At 44.5% G+C, this 19,362-nt stretch overlaps 1 protein-coding gene across 1 annotated transcript in view; it reads left to right on the top strand.

The window, feature by feature from the left end:
• The window catches only part of ATP9A (ATPase phospholipid transporting 9A), a 101,007-nt gene that overhangs the window by 58,015 nt on the left and 23,630 nt on the right, over positions 1–19,362 (top strand). Inside the window, exons 16-23 of the mRNA XM_089664234.1 lie at positions 5,688–5,780; positions 8,886–8,969; positions 10,527–10,697; positions 11,060–11,158; positions 11,251–11,340; positions 11,840–11,984; positions 14,759–14,823; positions 18,844–18,999. Of these exons, the coding sequence (XP_089520360.1) occupies positions 5,688–5,780; positions 8,886–8,969; positions 10,527–10,697; positions 11,060–11,158; positions 11,251–11,340; positions 11,840–11,984; positions 14,759–14,823; positions 18,844–18,999 (903 nt within the window). The remainder of the gene's footprint in view (positions 1–5,687; positions 5,781–8,885; positions 8,970–10,526; positions 10,698–11,059; positions 11,159–11,250; positions 11,341–11,839; positions 11,985–14,758; positions 14,824–18,843; positions 19,000–19,362) is intronic.

Here is a 19,362-nt window from a genome sequence, read left to right as displayed (position 1 = left end):
TCCATTTTTTGGATATGTAAAGCATTGATTTGGAAAGTTGTTTTAATAAATTATTGTATTTTTATTATGAGTAGAAATTCCATACTGCATAATTGTTTTTTTTTAATACATAACACTGTAGCACAGCGGTGTCAAATTCCACTTCATCGCAGGTCACATCAGCATTATGGTGTCCCTCAAAGGGCTGATGTGTAACCATTGCAGCGCTATGAACAGAAGGTGCAGACTGGCACAGAGCGCTATGTATAGGATGCAGATTTTAGGGGTGAGCTGTGTACAAAGTGCAGGGTTTTAGGGATCCATTACACACAGAGTGCAGAGTTCAGGGGTACGTGGTGTACAGAGTGCAGAGTTCAGGGGTACGTGGTGTACAGAGTGCAGAGTTCAGGGGTACGTGGTGTACAGAGTGCAGAGTTCAGGGGTACGTGGTGTGCAGAGTTCAGGGGTACGTGGTGTGCAGAGTTCAGGGGTACGTGGTGTGCAGAGTTCAGGGGTACGTGGTGTGCAGAGTTCAGGGGTACGTGGTGTGCAGAGTTCAGGGGTACGTGGTGTGCAGAGTTCAGGGGTACGTGGTGTGCAGAGTTCAGGGGTACGTGGTGTGCAGAGTTCAGGGGTACGTGGTGTGCAGAGTTCAGGGGTACGTGGTGTGCAGAGTTCAGGGGTACGTGGTGTGCAGAGTTCAGGGGTACGTGGTGTGCAGAGTTCAGGGGTACGTGGTGTACAGAGTGCAGAGTTCAGGGGTACGTGGTGTACAGAGTGCAGAGTTCAGGGGTACGTGGTGTACAGAGTGCAGAGTTCAAGGGTACGTTGAGTAACAGAATTCAGAGTTCAGGAGTACGTTGGGTAATAGAATGCAGAGTTCAGGAGTACGTGGCGTGCAGAATTCAGGAAAGCCTTGTGTATAGAGTTCAGGAGCATGTGGCGTACAGAGTTCAGAGTGCATTACGTACAGAATGCAGAGTTCGGGAGTGCGCTACGTACAGGGTTCGGGAGTGCGCTACGTACAGGGTTCGGGAGTGCGCTACGTACAGGGTTCGGGAGTGCGCTACGTACAGGGTTCGGGAGTGCGCTACGTACAGGGTTCGGGAGTGCGCTACATACAGGGTTCGGGAGTGCGCTACGTACAGGGTTCGGGAGTGCGGTGCATAGAGAGTGCAGAGTTTAGGAGTGCGGTGCATGCAGAGTTTAGGAGTGCGGTGCATGCAGAGTTTAGGAGTGCGGTGCATGCAGAGTTTAGGAGTGCGGTGCATGCAGAGTTTAGGAGTGCGGTGCATGCAGAGTTTAGGAGTGCGGTGCATGCAGAGTTTAGGAGTGCGGTGCATGCAGAGTGGAGAGTTTAGGAGTGCGGTGCATGCAGAGTGGAGAGTTTAGGAGTGCGGTGCATGCAGAGTGGAGAGTTTAGGAGTGCGGTGCATACAGAGTGGAGAGTTTAGGAGTGCGGTGCATGCAGAGTGCAGAGTTTAGGAGTGCGGTACATACAGAGTGCAGAGTTTAGGAGTGCGGTGCATACAGAGTGGAGAGTTTAGGAGTGCGGTGCATACAGAGTGGAGAGTTTAGGAGTGCGGTGCATACAGAGTGGAGAGTTTAGGAGTGCGGTGCATACAGAGTGGAGAGTTTAGGAGTGCGGTACATACAGAGTGGAGAGTTTAGGAGTGCGGTGCATACAGAGTGGAGAGTTTAGGAGTGCGGTACATACAGAGTGGAGAGTTTAGGAGTGCGGTGCATACAGAGTGGAGAGTTTAGGAGTGCGGTGCATACAGAGTGGAGAGTTTAGGAGTGCGGTACATACAGAGTGGAGAGTTTAGGAGTGCGGTGCATACAGAGTGGAGAGTTTAGAAGTGCATTATGCATAGAGTGCAGGGTTCACCTCTCTTTCACAGGCTGTCCACATCTCTCTTCCACTCCTACTTTTCGACTGTGACCTGTGCACCTCTCTTCCCATCTCCCACCTCAGCACATATCTCCCTCCACAGCCCTCTCTGGCCCGGCTCTAGTACCTCCTGGCAGTGAAGGCTTTGCTGCCTCTCTCACTTGTAGGGAGATCATTGGTTGTCATCTGTTTTCGCCATAAGTGCGTATAGGGCAGGCAGGAATCTGTGAGAGCCAAGAGCCGCTGAAAGGAATGCTGTTCTTGTAGACTCAGAATGCTTCAATGCTTACAAGTGAGAGTGGAAAGGGGGAGTGAACGGTGAGAGCTGGAGGTGGTGGAATGGAGTTCTGCCATATTCAGGCTGAAAATAAGCCCCGAGGGCGAGGCCATATGAAATGGCCTGGTGGGCTGGATTCTGCCTGCGGGCCTTATATTTGGCACATGTGCTATAGCAAATATTTTTACCTGTTGCTGCCTGCATAACACAAATGTGCAGCGGCAAAAAGGTGGGTGTTAATGCCCATGTGCTGCTCATATGCATTGATTGGTGGCCAATGTGTCTATACTGAGAGTGTGCACGGAGGCCAAACTGCCAGGACCAGCTCTCGGTTCCCACTAATGATTGGTAGCTGCTGGGACTGCCTCCCAATCATGTGACCACTGTAACAGCATAGCCATTTGTAATGAAAGGATGAAGCAAATGGCGACCCCGGAGGACCAATCACTGCAGGGAGTGGGAAGTGGTTGCTTACCACTCCTAATGTTGACAATATCTTGAACATGTTTTTTTAGGAGGAGGAGTGTTATTTTTATAGAATAGGTGTACTTTTACACGGTTTGATGTTGTGATACTTTGTAAACATGAGAAAGTTCTAACCTGCCCCTGAACCCCAGAGGAGGAAGTGACTCACGCAAGGGTCTGCTGACATGCTATTTATGTTGGAGCAGCTCGTGAGGCTTTCTGGGGCAGCAATAATGCTCAGGAAACTGGCCCTGCGCGCCATTTCCTACATACATGTCATTAAACACCTTCAATAATAACAGCTATTTAACGGCTGATTACACCAGCAGTAACCTTCTCGCCTCTTATCTGGAAACAATGGCTTGTGTGGTGCATTGTACATAAACACTGCATCCCTAATTAAAATACCATATATGCCATCTCTACTCTGGTATGTAGAGGACGGCACCTCTGGGGCTCAATTGGAAAATTTTGGAATGTCCTTGACGACCATTTAGATCATTCTACAATAGGTGATGGGCGTTGTAGAAGTGTGGGGCCTATATTCCATCAATTTATTTATTTCAGGTACTTATATAGCGCCGTCGATTTACGCAGAACTTTACATATATATTGTACATTCACATCAGTCCCTAACCCTCAAGGGGCGTACAATCTAAGGTCCCTAACCCTCAAGGGGTGTACAATCTAAGGTCCCTAACCCTCAAGGGGTGTACAATCTAAGGTCCCTAACCCTCAAGGGGTGTACAATCTAAGGTCCCTAACCCTCAAGGGGCGTACAATCTAAGGTCCCTAACCCTCAAGGGGCGTACAATCTAAGGTCCCTAACCCTCAAGGGGCGTACAATCTAAGGTCCCTAACCCTCAAGGGGCGTACAATCTAAGGTCCCTAACCCTCAAGGGGCGTACAATCTAAGGTCCCTAACCCTCAAGGGGCGTACAATCTAAGGTCCCTAACCCTCAAGGGGTGTACAATCGAAGACCCTAACCCTCAAGGGGTGTACAATCTAAGGTCCCTAACTCACATTCATACATACACATACTAGGGACAATTCAGACAGGAACCAATTCACCTACCAGCAGGGGCGAACTGACAACTCATGGGGCCCCCCCGGGCAATTGGGGATCATGGGGCCCCTGTGTCCTTGCCCAAACTCAAAAAACCCTATGAAAAAGGTACCAGGGGCATCTCATGGTGCCCCCTACTGACACCGGTCCCTAGGGCAGTGCCCGAGTTTCCAAATGGTCAGTCCGCCCCTGCCTAGCAGCATGTCTTTGGAGTGTGGGAGGAAACGGGAGTACCCAGAGGAAACAGGGTGAACATGCAAACTCCAGGCAGGTGGTGCCGTGGTTGGGATTCGAACCAATGACCCGAGTACTGCCAGGCGGAAGTGCTAACCATTTAGCCACTGTGCCGCCAAAATGCAGTTTTATTTTTTTTTTATTTCAGGTACTTATATAGAGTTGTCAAGTTACACAGCTCTTTACATAGATATTGTAAATTCACATCAGTCCCTAACCCTCAAGGGGTGTACAATCTAAGGTCTCTAACCCTCAAGGGGTGTACAATCTAAGGTCCCTAACCCTCAAGGGGTGTACAATCTAAGGTCCCTAACCCTCAAGGGGTGTACAATCTAAGGTTTCTAACCCTCAAGGGACGTACAATCTAAGGTCCCTAACCCTCAAGGGGCGTACAATCTAAGGTCCCTAACCCTCAAGGGGCGTACAATCTAAGGTCCCTAACCCTCAAGGGGCGTACAATCTAAGGTCCCTAACCCTCAAGGGGCGTACAATCTAAGGTCCCTAACCCTCAAGGGGCGTACAATCTAAGGTCCCTAACCCTCAAGGGGCGTACAATCTAAGGTCCCTAACCCTCAAGGGGTGTACAATCTAAGGTCCCTAACTTATATTCATACATACAATGCCTAATAGACTTTAATGTCTTCTTGTCTCTAATGAATAATACTTGTTGATATTGGGGGGAGGGTGGGGTGGGGTTAAACCTTTTCAGAAGAGACATAGAGGCTACTTCTATACTTCTAATTCTGAAAATGCTAGTTTCCTGGGTTTCAGGTTTACTCTCTTGGTACCTGGAACAAGCCTTTGACTATAGCAGCCCTCATGGGTCTTTCAAGATTTGCTTTAAAGTGTTGCTAAACCCACAACATTACAATCAGTCTGTATATGCAGTAAAGCACGCTGGTTATACGCACTGTGGAATCTAAGGGGTTAATCTTTCGCATTGTGTAAAAAGGCTGTTTGATCCTGTCTTCTCTGATCCTCCCCTTTTACTGTCCCCAGTTCATCTGCTGACAGAACAGAGCATTGGGGGCCAGCTGTTGTGTATTGCTGGAGAGTTTTTTTTTTCTTGGGAGGGTGTATGTGATCAGCACAGGGCCAAGCAGCGCTGTCCAGACAGAGGGTCAGGGGTTATGCAGCCTCATAGGACAATCAGTGGAGAATGGAAATTTCTCCTATAAGCTTTAACCAGTGCTGTGCTGGACACTGATAGACATCACAAGACTGCTATATACGGCTGATGAGAAAAGGTATTTAGCAGTTTATATTGACTGAAATAATTGCATTTGCATGTTCTGTGTACTGTACTATGGGGAACCAGATATAGTGGATGAAGGATTCTGGGTTTAGTAACACTTTAATGTTCTCTTTATCTCAGAAGGATGCTCTTGTTGCCAGGAATTAGGTTCTCGCTATGGATTTTACACCTATACCTGAGCCTTATAAAAACCTGGCAGATCATTGATGATTTTCATTCTTTCAATTTTCCTGCCCAAAGCTGGTCTGGGATCCCCCCCCAGACCTGTGATTAACAATTGGGAGTGATGTTTATGGTTTTATAATCCTGCTAGCCAGAGGAAGTCACAGAGAGGAAAAAAAAAGCAGGTTGGGTCAGAGACTGCAGGTAACAACAATGGTGTCCCTGATATGTAACTTTTTTTTTCTCTCCATATGTCTGTCCCTAAAGATGGTGTGTATAATGCCATGTGTACTAAAATTAATTTCTCATATTTAAGCCTCCTTGTGTGCTGTTTTTTTTTTTCTTTTTTCAATCCAGGAAGACTCCACAGGGGAAATCACATTCTACATGAAGGGGGCAGATGTGGTGATGGCAGGAATTGTGCAGTACAATGATTGGCTGGAGGAAGAGGTAAGAGTTGGATCTGTTTAACAACACATATTTGATTGGTCATGAAAGCTGAAGTCAGGATGTTGCTATTCTGTCAAATGTCTGACTGTACACAGTCAGAAGATGGGAGACCACATGCAGGGTCAGAATTTGGCATATCTTCAAGCACATACATCGATCAGTCATAAGATTATGATGTCCCACCTAATATTGAATAGGTCCTCCTTTTGCTTTCAAACAGCCCTGCATGAACGCAGTAGACCTCTAAAGGTATGCTTTGGTATCTGACACCAAGCCGTTAGTAGCAGATCCTTCAAGTTGCGAGGTGGGTCCTCCATGGATAGGACATGTTTTTTCAGCACATCCCACAGATTCTCAAAGCATTGAGATCTCGAGAATTTGGAAGTTAACACCTTAACCTTGTCGTCATGTTACTCAGACCATTCTTGAACCATTTTTGATGAGTAGAAGGGCACATTATTCTGCTGAAAGAGGCCACTGCCATCAAGGAATACTGGGTCCATGAAGGGGTGGACTTGGTCACCAACGAAGTTTAGGTAGGTGTTACTTGTCAAAGTAACAACCACATGAATGGCCGGACCTAAGGTTTCCCAGCAGAACATTGCCCAAAGCATCGCACTGCCTTCGCCGGCTTGCCTTCTTTCCATACTGCATCCCAGTGCCAACTCTTCTCCAGGTAAGTGATGCACCCGACCATCCACATGGATAGCAGGACCGAAGGTTTCCCAGGAGAACATTGGCCAAGCCATCACACTGCCTCTGCCAGCTTGTCTTCTTCCCATACTGCATCCTGATGCCAACTCTTCTCCAGGTAAGTGATGCACCCGACCATCCACATGAATAGCAGGACTCGAGGTTTCCCAGAAGAACATTGGCCAAAGCATCACACTGCCTTTGCTGGCTTGCATTTTTCCCATAGTGCATCCCGGTGCCAACACTTCTCTAGGTAAGTGAGGCACCCAACCATCCACATGAATAGCAGGACCCAAGGTTTTCCCAGCAGAACATTGGCCACAGCATCACACTGCCTTTGCCAGCTTGTCTTCTTCTCATACTGCATCCTGGTTCCATCTCTTCGCTAGGTAAGCGACACAAACACACACGCAGCCATCCACATGATGTAAAAGAAAATGTGATTCATCAGTTGAGGCCACCTTCTTCCATTGCTCTGTGGTCCAGTTCTGATGCTCACGTGCCAAATGTAGTCACTTTTGGCTGTGGACATGGGTCAGCACGGGCACCCTGATTGGTCTGCGGCTACACAGCCCCACACAACAAACTACATTGCCCATTTTTTCTGCTTTCAACACATAAACTTCATGGACAACATGTTCACATGCTGCCTTATATATCCCACCCACTTTCAGATGCCATTTTACCAAGATAATCAATGTTCTCCACTTTACCAGTCAGTGATCATAATATTATGATTGGTCGGTGTAAGTGGTTATTTCAACTCCAGCATCCTTCTAGGTGTGCATGCTCCCAACCCTCATCTGTGGAGATGAGCAAGCAAATCTAAAACAATCTCTACTCTTCTTATGAACGACAGAATGTCTGCCTTTCCTTACCATGATTTCTTTACGATGAACTGCACATTTGCCAACCATTGCCTTTTTCTAGGACAAAAGATTACAGAAATGATTATTTTAGGACTGCAAGCTGCTGTCAACGATTCAGCCCGACTTCCATCGCTGAGACCTACAGGCCCACTAGGAGTTCTGCATTCCAGCCATTCACAGAACTTCTTGCATTCTCTTCAATAAATGCAAGGTGCTCTGTGATTGGAGAAGGGGAGATCACGACCGCCTTCAATCACAGAGCAACTTGTATTTATTGAAAAAATGCAAGATGTTTTGTGGATGGCGAGTGAGCACTCCAGCAGGAATGGAAGTTTCAGCACCTGAAGCACTTTCAGCTCTGTGTGGGTAAAGTTTTAAACAAGAATGCAACAGGCAGACATGGGAGAGGTTGCATTAAGGGTCATTAATTTATAAAGTGCAAATGTGTCAACTTAGATTTTGGCTGGAGTTCAGCTTTAACCTCTTGCCGTCAGCCTGCTGTTTATAAACGGCAGGGCGGTGGCAGTCCAGGGTCGGGTTGCCGTCCATAAACAGCACCTGCCTTTTCTAGCTGTGCGCGCTCCCTGGGAGTGCGCACCACCGCGATCCGGTGCCCGCTGTGTCCTCCGGACACAGTGAAACACCGATCGTCGGACGGGACCTCTGTACGAGGTCCCGATCATGTGATCACTGATTGGCGAATCAGTGATCACATGCAAAGTAGTAAGCAAGATGTCACTTGTGACATCATTGCTTACTATGTGTGAAATCTGTGAATGATCACAGAGGTCACATGGTACAAGGCTATTCACAACAGCCTTGTACCATGTGACAAGCTGTGACCACTCACAGCTCACTCAGTAATTCTCAATGACTGCAAGAATGCAGACAGAGAGAAAGAGAAATGATTGCTTTTACATCCTATATGAGTGTAAAAGCAATCGGTGTAAAAAAAAAAAAAAAAATCTTCATCACCCTCCACAAGTAGTACAGTGTCACCATGGTGACAGTGTACTGCTAGGGTGACAGTATGTAAAAAAAAAAAAATAAATAAAAAATAATAATATAAAAAAAATAAAATAAAATGTAAAAAAAAAATGTTTAAAAATTATAATTTTTGGTTATAAAACTAATTTGGATTTTTTTTTTTTTACTAAAAAAATAACGGAATACATTTTGGCTAAGATTTATGATGAAATATTATTTATTTGCAAAATTTTATTTAAAAAAACACTTTTTTTCAAAATTTTTTTAACTTTTTCATTTACATAGTAAAAAAAATAAAAATCCCAGCGGTGAATAAATACCACCAAAATAAAGCTTTATCTGTCTCAAAAAAATGGTAAAAAATTCATATGGGTACAGTATTGCATGACCGCGCAATTGTCATTCAAAGTGTGATAGCGCTGAAAGCTAAAAATTGCCCTGGACAGGAAGGGGGTGAAAGTGTCCGGACAGGAAGTGGTTAAGAACATGACCTATGTATCAGGTACGCTATAAGTACTGTAATGGTTAGCTTCTGACCTGAATCTGTTTTCCTCAGTGCGGCAATATGGCTCGAGAAGGGCTCCGGGTCTTAGTTGTGGCCAAAAAGTCCCTGACGGAGGAGCAATATCAGGATTTCGAGGTAAGATGGCTCAGAGTGCCAGGCTGATGCAAACGCAGACCTTGTCTCTAGAAATTAGGCTTATATTTCTACTAAAAGTTCCGATCTGCTGTCTTTATGTGGAACGTTATTGTGGGCATCAATACAGGTTCAGCACAAGAGATTTTAATGCTTTTAGGTGACCTCTACGCTATGTATGAATGCACATAATTCATAGGAAAACTAAGACAGAGTGTCGGGATGGGTAGAAAAGTTGTAAAAGTGTTTCTAAAGCCAAAAAACTTTCTTTTATTAGTTATGAAAAGCGTAGGGAAGGGAAAACAAACCTGGTAGGTGTCATTGCTATGTCTGTGCTGGAGAGATTCACCCTCTCTGTTTGTTCTGGTGACCGAAGTCACCCAGACTGAAAGTGAAGGAAAATCCAAAATCTGTGTTGTCACTAGAACAGGAAGAGAGGGGAAATCTTCCAATGTGGACACTTGTGCTGACCTCTGTCTCAGATGGGATGTTTTTGGAGACATTTTCTCTCACTTCCTATTGTGTCTATGTGACTAGAAATGAAAGGAAGTCTCCCCAATGGGACGCATATGGTAAGTTTTGATTTTAAAGATACTTTAAGATATCAGGTCATCACCGAACAGGCATCTCCAATTGTGTCTGTATAGATTTTGGACTGGGCGGTGTTCAAAGCCCTAGTTGATGAACCCTGGGGAAGAAAACTCTGTAGGCCACATTGGATAATTCTTGCCAAAAGCTAGTTTTTGTCCCCCAAGAGCTATCATGTCACTGGGATGTGTACACTGCACAGCACACACAAGGACATCACAATGCCTGCTCAGTCGCAGTGAATCTCTATCTGCAAACCTGACACTGGACTTGTGTCCACAGAGTGGGTGGCTTATAAGTCGCAGCGATTGTTGAAGTCAGAGCGTATTTTAAAAAAGGATTTAAACCTCTTTTAAGGAACCAGATCAGGACCTATTATTTCCAGACTTTGCAATTTGGATTCTAAGGTCAGGGTCTAGAAAACTGGAGGAGTTCATTATGTTTTCAGACTTAAGCAGCAAAATGTAATTTGTTCTTCTAGATTTCTGGCATTTTCTGCTTTGGCACTGGAATGCAAATGATTCTAGTAGTTGGGTACTAAACTCCAAGTTGCTGCTTTTGCCCTGTCACAATAGGTGCAAGCCGAAGATGATGCAATTTTTCTTTTTCCTTCTGCCAATTGCTCATTTCCCCATCAACATAGTCAGTATTGGTGGGGGAATCCCTCCTGCAGCGCTACTGTGTTCTGCCAGCAGGGAGCCTTCCTGGCCGGCAGAACGCAATGATTACTGCTAGCTATAATAGACATCTGCAGTCATCATATGTAGAAAAATCCAATATGCTGTCTTTAGATCGAAAGATGGATTAATTTGGGTACCACCAGCCTGCCCATAGATGGATCGAATCTCGTCCAGTCCCTGCTGAACCTGCCAAGATTCGATCCATCTATAGCCGGCTTTAGTCTCAGATTGGCCAGTTTTATCAGTAATAGATTTATTAACCTGATCTCGAGGTTTCTGTTTTTTTGTTCAGGCACGTTATGTTCAGGCGAAACTTAGTGTTCATGACCGCTCACTGAAAGTGGCCACCGTGATAGAGAGCCTGGAAATGGAAATGGAGCTGCTGTGTCTGACTGGAGTAGAAGACCAACTGCAAGCTGATGTCCGCCCTACTCTGGAGACGTTACGGAACGCCGGCATGAAGGTATGCAAATAAAGTGACTGGTCATAGTGCTGTGATAGCCTACATGTTCATGTTGATTACAAATACTCCTGTGATTATTGCACCAAGTCGAACAAACAGTGCTATCATATGGGAAGAAAAGAAGTACAGTAAGTAACATGTCCCTCTATATTAACAAGTAACCATCCAAGCAGCAATAGAGCGAAGGGTAGGCGAGTTTGTGCATCTAGGAAGTGTCAATTAATATATTAAAATAATATAAATGCCATTCACATCTATAGCAGGAAATTGTAAAGTGTGAACTATAATCTTCATGAATATTTTCACGTTTTTAAGATGGAAATCACATCTTCACCAATAACAGATTTCTTTGTTGCCTTCAGGTCTGGATGCTGACTGGGGACAAGTTAGAGACCGCAACCTGCACAGCGAAGAATGCACATTTGGTGACCAGAAACCAGGACATACACATATTCCGATCTGTGAGTATCCCAGGAAAGGACATGGGGTATGGAAATATTATAAAGAACTATTGTAGCCAGAGATTTAACAGATATACTTTGTACTATTGCAGGTCACAAACAGAGGAGAAGCCCACCTGGAGCTAAATGCATTTAGGAGAAAGCACGACTGCGCCTTGGTTATATCTGGGGACTCCTTAGAGGTATTTATACAGGACGTGTACTACAGAGCTCTGGTAAAGGAGACACTTTATATAGAATGTTCTCTGGTTCTCTTGCCAACTACGTCACTATGGGACACTGTAATGACCCAGGGGGAACCACAGCAGAAGCAGGTATCCAACACAACCGTGTCAGAAATGAATATCTTTTGGGTGGCTTTACTCAGCAATCAAGTGAAGATTCTATAAGCAGAGGACATTTTTTTTAAGCTTTTGGATTTGTTTTTCTCAGTCACTTTAAAGAGTAAGCTGGGAAATATGGTGCCTGGTAACCGCACATGTTATGACTGGCCTGTGTATAGAGGTGCAATAATGAGTGTCAGAGATTTTCCAACATATCAATTATGAAATGTGAGATCCCTCCCTGATTAGATTTAAATCTAATGGGTTAGTTAGGTAGGTTCTCATGTTTGCTGATCAATCTAAAGGAGATTGTAACATATGGCTGTTAGTCTTTATCCTTATTCCATTTGTCCTGCAGGTGTGTCTGAAGTATTATGAATACGAATTTATGGAATTGGCCTGTCAATGCCCTGCTGTCGTGTGTTGTCGCTGTGCTCCCACCCAGAAGGCTCAGATCGTGCGGCTGCTGCAAGAAAGGACAGGGAAGCTGACCTGCGCCGTGGGTATGGAGCTGTTGTCATCTTGTAGTTTTGTCACTCACCCTTGAGTATATTCAGCGTAGACTACAAGCTTTGCTGCGCTCTTGTTTACATCACTGGAATATAAGTATTGTAAAGGAGAACTGTTATGAGAAAAACATGGAGGCCGTTGTTAATGTGCTTCTGAAAAGTTTAGCTGCTCATGCCTCTAGAGCTTTCCATGTCTCCTACCATCTACACAAATGCATTAAATTAGATCTGAATTTCCGATCTTCATTATTTTTCCTGGGTAGTGACTCCCAGTATTGAAACCATAGAGTTAGCATGAAATCCAATTAACAAACATCTTTTAAAAATAATAGCAGAAATGGCAATAGGATTGCTGTACTCCCCATAAAATCCTTTTGTTGGAGTCTAGTAAGGGTTGCAGAAAGTCTTCACCATCTGGTTTTACTGCTACCAGGAGGACAGTAAACAGTGAGTACACATCCTGACTGACATTGAAGTTCAGAGTGGAAAGTGACAGAGGGATAGAAGGTCTGACTGATACCAACACAAAACTGTTGGACTTTAATTTCCAAGAATGGACCAACAACTTCAATGTGAGAGGTGGTGATACAGTTCTTAAATCCGAATAGCAAACTGGTAAAGGAGCTAGGGCAAGATCCTTGGATGCAGGAGGAGGTTTGATAGTCTGTGCGGTAAAACAGGAAGGGAGAAGGCGAGGAGCGGAGGGAACACTGTTAATGAGAGTTTAGTCTGTATTCCTGAAAAGGGCATTCTCTGCACCTAAAGGGCAAGCTACTGAAGGACCTGAAAGAAATAAACCTTCCCCCACTTATAAAAATGTCATAAAGACATTGTTCCTGGAACAACAGATGGTCCAGGCACTTGTTGGATGCAGTGTCTGCACATCAGCACTTTAACCAGAGTGCTCTGCATATTTGTATGGACAATAAAACCATATGAGAGATAAAATGAGATACTTCTAGCAGGCCATCACAGCTGATGGGTTAAAAGCATCTGATGTACACATTCAAATAGGAAATAATCTCACTGCTGTGCTGGAGACATCCTTATAAGGGATTTAGATCATCCTGCGAAAGTTTGATAAATTAGGATCACAGTCAGAATAGGGCAGAAGGTAAGACTCGCTAGCAAAAATAAGATCCTAAAGAGGGATTCTAAGTGTTGGTCAGTGGAATCCTTGAGTGTGAGGACGACCAATATGAACCTAGTGGTTTTCCTTTTAAAATGAATCACTGGCAGATTCACAGTGGGCATAGACCACTGTTTATTAAAAACTCTCCCAAATCCAGAATAAATCCAATAAATAATCCGTATATCTCCAAGATCTGTTAGGGTGCTTCCAATCCCCATAGAGGACAACCATGAAGAGCTGGTGTAATGGGAAGTTCTTTACAGCTGGAAGTGCTCTAAAAGACCTGAGAATGGGAATAGCAGGCTGAGTCAATAGCAGAAGACTGTGATTTCCACAAAGGTAGGCTCATCAGGAAGAAACTGAGATGCCCCAGAGTCAGAAATTGCCACTGCGACCAATTACCTGGCTACCTCTAAGACTGCAGGCAGATCAGCAATAGATTCTGCACTGGAAGCCATAGAAGAGTGCTTAGAGCTTCTGCGGTCATGACCAATGATGAACTGCGTTAATGTGGCCACAAAAACTGGAATGTAGTGGAGACCCTAGTTAATAAGGCAGGGGACTTGGCCGCAGTTGGCAGGCCAAGGAAGCAATGTACACCCTATAATCATAAGAGGATTTCAGACATTACCCTCAGAAGGTACAGAAACAACATCCCTGAAACCACTGGGAAGTAGGATCACCCATTACAGCAGGACTGCCCCCTTTGTTTCTAGAAACAGACCTGAGGATATGACGCAGTTTTCTAAAGTCCCACTTTTTGAATGGGCTGCCCTAGTAACAAAGTCTATTCTAATTGTAGTAGTGATATCATGGAGCAAAGAGGAGGGGATGTCCACAACCTAAAGAATGCCCAGACGTTATACAGGTCTGTGGGGGCCTGAGACTAGAGCAGACTGGTGCATTGTCCATTGCCTCCAAGCTTTCCCTCAGGGATTCAGGCTATGGGATTTGAACTTGGATGTACAATGCCCTGGCCATTGCTCTTATCCTCTGAGCTATTCATGAACACTCTGCTTTACAAGTAGAAGCAATTAAAATACGTGATTTAAAAATGACAAAAGACAGACCCCAATCTCCATCACTTCCACCAACACCAAACACCTAGGAGATCCTAGTTTTAGTGCTATGGCTTTGGAATAATTCCATTTGGTGGGATGACTAAGAATATACAATATTAAATGGCACTGTGTGACTTGTAAGCCATTACAGAGGAGGGTATTTTTCTGATCTGGAAATTCTAAGAAAACCCAAATGTTGAGCATTTTCTACACGTTATAGCCCAGTGATAAAGTGACCTGTAGACATTTGATCCAGGCTCTTCTGAGGGGGAACAGCAACCTCAAGCCACACTGCATGGACAGTAGACTTTGTTAATGGTTGGTGTTACTGGTCTTCTGTTTCAGACATTCAAACACACAAAGATACAAATGTCTATCACCTGGTTTGCCGGGCCTAATGGACACTGGAATAAGAGTGGAACTTGTATCCTTGTGGAAAGTGAAACAAGGACTCTGGATGACAATAGATCCATGATTTTCTCTATTTTTCATTGCCCAGATCCAGCAACAGGTGTGCAGTGAGTGCAGCTCAGTTCTGAGAACTAACAAATGTGTCGCCTGTCATTTGGTTTCAGGTGATGGAGGGAATGATGTGAGCATGATCCAGGAAGCTGACTGTGGGGTTGGTGTGGAAGGAAAGGTGAGAACTTCCAGCAATTATTATTTTATAAACAGATGATCCAATAACTGTCATATCAATTAGGTGTGCATACCTGTATTAGTCTACTACTGTATATCTGTACATCTGTACAGTGTTGATCCTTACAAAATTTTCAGCATTTTAACCTAAACATCTGACCTCCATCTTGGGGGAAAAAAACCAGCATAAATAAATATCCAGTTTGATGAAGCTGCTCCTGTAGCATTCCAAATACTGTTTCCATTTTTATTCCTGAAAGACAATCTCCTCACAGACCGATAACTGTGAGTGTTCTAGTCATAGCGCTACCCACTGTAATTTAACCAATTGATTCCCAAACGTACTGCAAAGGCAGCCAGGCACACAGCAACAGTTCACTCTTGCCAATGACTCTGGATCTGGAAAGTGCGGCGTGCACCAATCTTAATTTAATTTCCAAGTCCTCCTCTATGGAGATTGGAAACACCATAATCATATGTTTAATCCCCAAAATGCTAATTAGCCTTGTATTTGAAGAGGACTTTGCAAAAAAAAAATGTTCTGCTTTCACTGTGCATGCAGCAGTGTGCCACCTCAATAAACTGACCACCATACCAGTGATGGAGGCTCCTGTCTTTTAGGACCCAACTGATAAACAGTTAGAAACCCTCTCTTGGACCTGCACAATCCATGCCCAAACCTGCCCACAAGCGTGGCAGTTAGTTTACCTGCAAGGTCTGGAGCTCAAAATTTGCCAAATCCTCAAACAAGCCGTCATCTACATGACCACCAAAGTGGGGGGAATATTTTTACACTTCTGCAGACACCATGAATCTCCAATGCCTGGGTATGAGAGGTGTACAAGGCTATAAGCTATAGTTTTACATCTCCTTGGTTTCTTACCTTGAACCTTCCTGTGTCATAAAACAGATTAGCAGATCTCTATTGAGCCTTTTCTGGTCTTCTGGATCAAGGTGTTATTGCCCTTGTTCCTGTGGTAGAACAGTTTCAGGGATTTTACTTCAACCTGCTCAGCAATGTATCCGCCCTATCTTAGATCTCAAAGCATTGAATGTCTATATTCGAGCTCAGAAATTCCACAAGGAATCTGCCAGGTCTGTCATTTGCCTCTCTCCACCAGGGAGACTTTCTGGCTTCTGTGGACATCAAGGGCATGTACCTGCATATCTGCATGTTTTCATTGCATCAACTTTTAATATTCTTTCCTGTGGACGGCCTACAGTACCAATTCATAGATTTGCCCTTTGGCCACACACTTGAACCTTGGGTATTTCATCAAGGTGCTGGCTCCAATACTAGCCCTGCTGCACTTGTATGGCATACCCATTGTTGAATATTTAGACAACTTCCAGTTGAGTGCACATTATGTGCAGGCTTATCACTGTCTAAATATTACAACAGCTTGGATGCTTCCTGAACCTTCACTGGAACTGACTCATTGTTTGTAGTATCTTGGTCTAGTTCTTGGGACAGGTCAGGCCAGAGTGTTTCATCCACAGGAGAAAGCTCATAGATTCAAGCTCTTTAGTGCAGGGGTTGACGGTCTCTCCACTTTTGCAATGAGAGTCAAGGGTCTGATGATAGCTTGCTTTGAGACAATCTTTGATTGTCCAGTTTCACTCTAGGTCTCCTGAAAGCAACATTCTATTATCATGAGGCAAGTCAGCATAGTCCCTGGACAGGCAGATTCCACACAGGACTAGGTTGTCCCTGGCTTGGTAGCTGAGGAATCCAGCACTGGAACTGGGGAAAATCCTTCTTTCCCATCTTTAGAAGATCTTCATGACTGATGCCAGCCTGTCAGGCTGGAAAGGTGTCCATTGCGCCCTGTCAATTTAGGGAATTTTCTCCTGCTAAACATCCTGGAGCTTTAGGTGGTTTGGCTGTGTTTGCAACACATCACCATCCTGCTGGAGGGCCACCTGATCTGGATTCAATCAGACAATGACAACGCCAACCATTAGGGAAGAACCAGAAGTCTGCTTCTCAGGATCCAGATGAAGGGCATTCTGATGATTTTCATTGCCCCTCATCAGCCCAGGCAAATGTGGTACTCCGACAAGATAAGATTTGCAGTGGATCCTCTGTGGCCCTATCAGACTGTCCAGTTCTTCTGTTTCTAGGACTGACTTGCCTTTCTGCTTCACGATGGTTGGATATAAAGACATGACTGTTGAAGACCAGGTTCTGGGAGACAGGGGCATCTTTGAATCTGTGATTCCTACAATGTTAAAAACTACAGTCTACTTCTCGCAAGGTCTATTGTCAGATATAAAAAGCATAATTCACTCTGAGTGAGTCTCATAGCTTCCACTCTAGCAGTTTCTTTGTGACAATGCAGTCATACCATCTGGACTAGCGTTCGGCTCTTAGTACTAAAAAAGTGCTGAGAGGTGCAAAGGTTGGCAAAGTGGTAAGGTTTTTGTCCTGTACTATTTTGTTTCAGAGACCATTGCCTTTTCGCTGCTTAAGACCTTTGTACAGGAATCCTCCCAAGTAGCTTCCTATGTTTGTTCCCCTTTGAGGGATTTGAATCTTGTTCTCTCTGTGCTTCAGAAACTGCAGTTTGAACCCATTAGAGACACTCCTCTCTCCCTCTACTTGCACTCATGAGGTAGTATTTCTTGCCATCACTTCTGCAAGGTGCATGTCTGTACTAGTAGCCTTATTCTGCAAGGAAACCTTTTTCCCTGGGTTTTTATGACACCCAAATCCGTCTCTATACCCCTCAGCTCACTTCATCAGTCTCCACATGCATCACTAATTTACTAACAGACCTATCAGACTGGATGTCACACCACTTTCTGAAACTCAATCTATTCAAAGCTGAGCTCGTAATATTTCCTCCACCATGCATCCCTTCCCCTGACTTCTCTGTCAAGAATTATTATTATTATTATTACTACGAGTTTATATAGCGCCAAAGGGTTTGCTCAGCGCTGTACAATAGAATGAAGAATGAAGGCTCAACTATCAACCCATCCCCGTATGCCAAGTTACTAGGTGCAATCCCGGGTTCTGAACTCACAGCCCCACATATAATCAATGTAAAAAGTCATCCTCAACCTCCACCCACAACATCTCCAAAATAGGCCCCTTCCTAACCAATGACACCATAAAGCTCCTAGTCCACTCCCTATTCATCTCTCGCCTCAACAACTGCAACTCCTCCTTATTGGCTTACCATTACACAGGCTATCCCCCCTGCAGTCCATCATGAATGCTGCTGCTAGACTCATTCACCTGATAAACAGTTCAATATCTGCTACCCCTTTCTGTTGATCCCCTCCCCCGTTGGCTTCTGCTCACCCAGCAAATTAAATTCAAAATACTAACCGTAACTTACAAAGCCATCCACAACTTGGCCCCCAGCTACATCACTAACATGGTCTCAAAATGCCAACCAAATCATTCTCTTCCCAAGACCTCCTGCTCTCTAGCTCCCTTGTCACCTTCTCCCATGCTCACCTCCAGGACTTCTCCCGAGCCTCTTTTATCCTCTGGAACTCCCTACCCCAATCTATTTGGCTATCTCCTACTCTGTCCACTTTTAGACGATCCCTGAAAACCCATCTTAAGAGACCTATCCTGCCCCCACCTAATAACTGTAAATCTATTTTCTCTATCAGCTCATCCCCCACAGTTACTATATTACCTTTTTGTATTTCTTGACCCTCCCTCCTAGATTGTAAGCTCTAATGAGCAGGGCCCTCTGATTCCTACTGCATTAAAATGTATTGTAATTGTACTGTCTGCCCTTATGGTTGTAAAGCACTTTGTAAACTGTTGGCGCTATATAAATCCTGTATAATAATTATATAAACAAAAGTATAAAAATGATACGGAATTTGACTTACTAAAACTTATTTTAGAGATGCCCGCTTAATGGTTAGGGTTAAACTTACTTGGTCATAACTCAGAATTCTAGTCTTGCTAACACATTGGTGGCTGTGGTTGTTGGTGGCGCAGCATGTACAGAGTCTTCTGGTCCTGTCTGAGTTTGTGTGGTTTCTGTTGCAGGAAGGGAAGCAAGCATCCTTGGCTGCAGACTTCTCTGTCACTCAGTTTAAACACCTGGGCCGCCTCCTGATGGTACATGGAAGGAACAGTTACAAGAGATCAGCAGGCCTTAGCCAATTTGTCATCCACCGGAGTCTCTGTATAAGCACAATGCAGGTAAGAAATATAAAGCCTCTAGCTTTTCTAGCATTGATGCATATAAATGACTGTCTCTCACATTATAAGCACCACAGGTTTCACTTTGCTGGTGTTGTCTACTGATCTATAGGCTCCACAGGTGTCACTTGGCAAGTGTTGCTTCCCACTTTATAGGCTCCAATGGTTTTACTTGGCCAGTGATGTCTGATACATTATAGGCTCTACAGGTACCACTAGTACAGTGTTGTCTCCCATTTTATTGGCACAACAGGTGTCACTTGGTCGGTGTTGTATCCCACTCCGTAGGCTTTATAGATGTCACCTGGCCACTGTTTCCCACTTTATAGTCTCCAGAGGTCCCCTGAAGATTGAATGGGCCCA

This window comes from Staurois parvus, unplaced genomic scaffold (assembly GCF_062004578.1).
Source record: "Staurois parvus isolate SC_StPar_1 unplaced genomic scaffold, SC_StPar_1.0 ptg001862l, whole genome shotgun sequence".
Taxonomy (NCBI): Eukaryota; Metazoa; Chordata; class Amphibia; order Anura; family Ranidae; genus Staurois; species Staurois parvus.
This window is presented reverse-complemented; position numbering and strand designations above follow the sequence as displayed.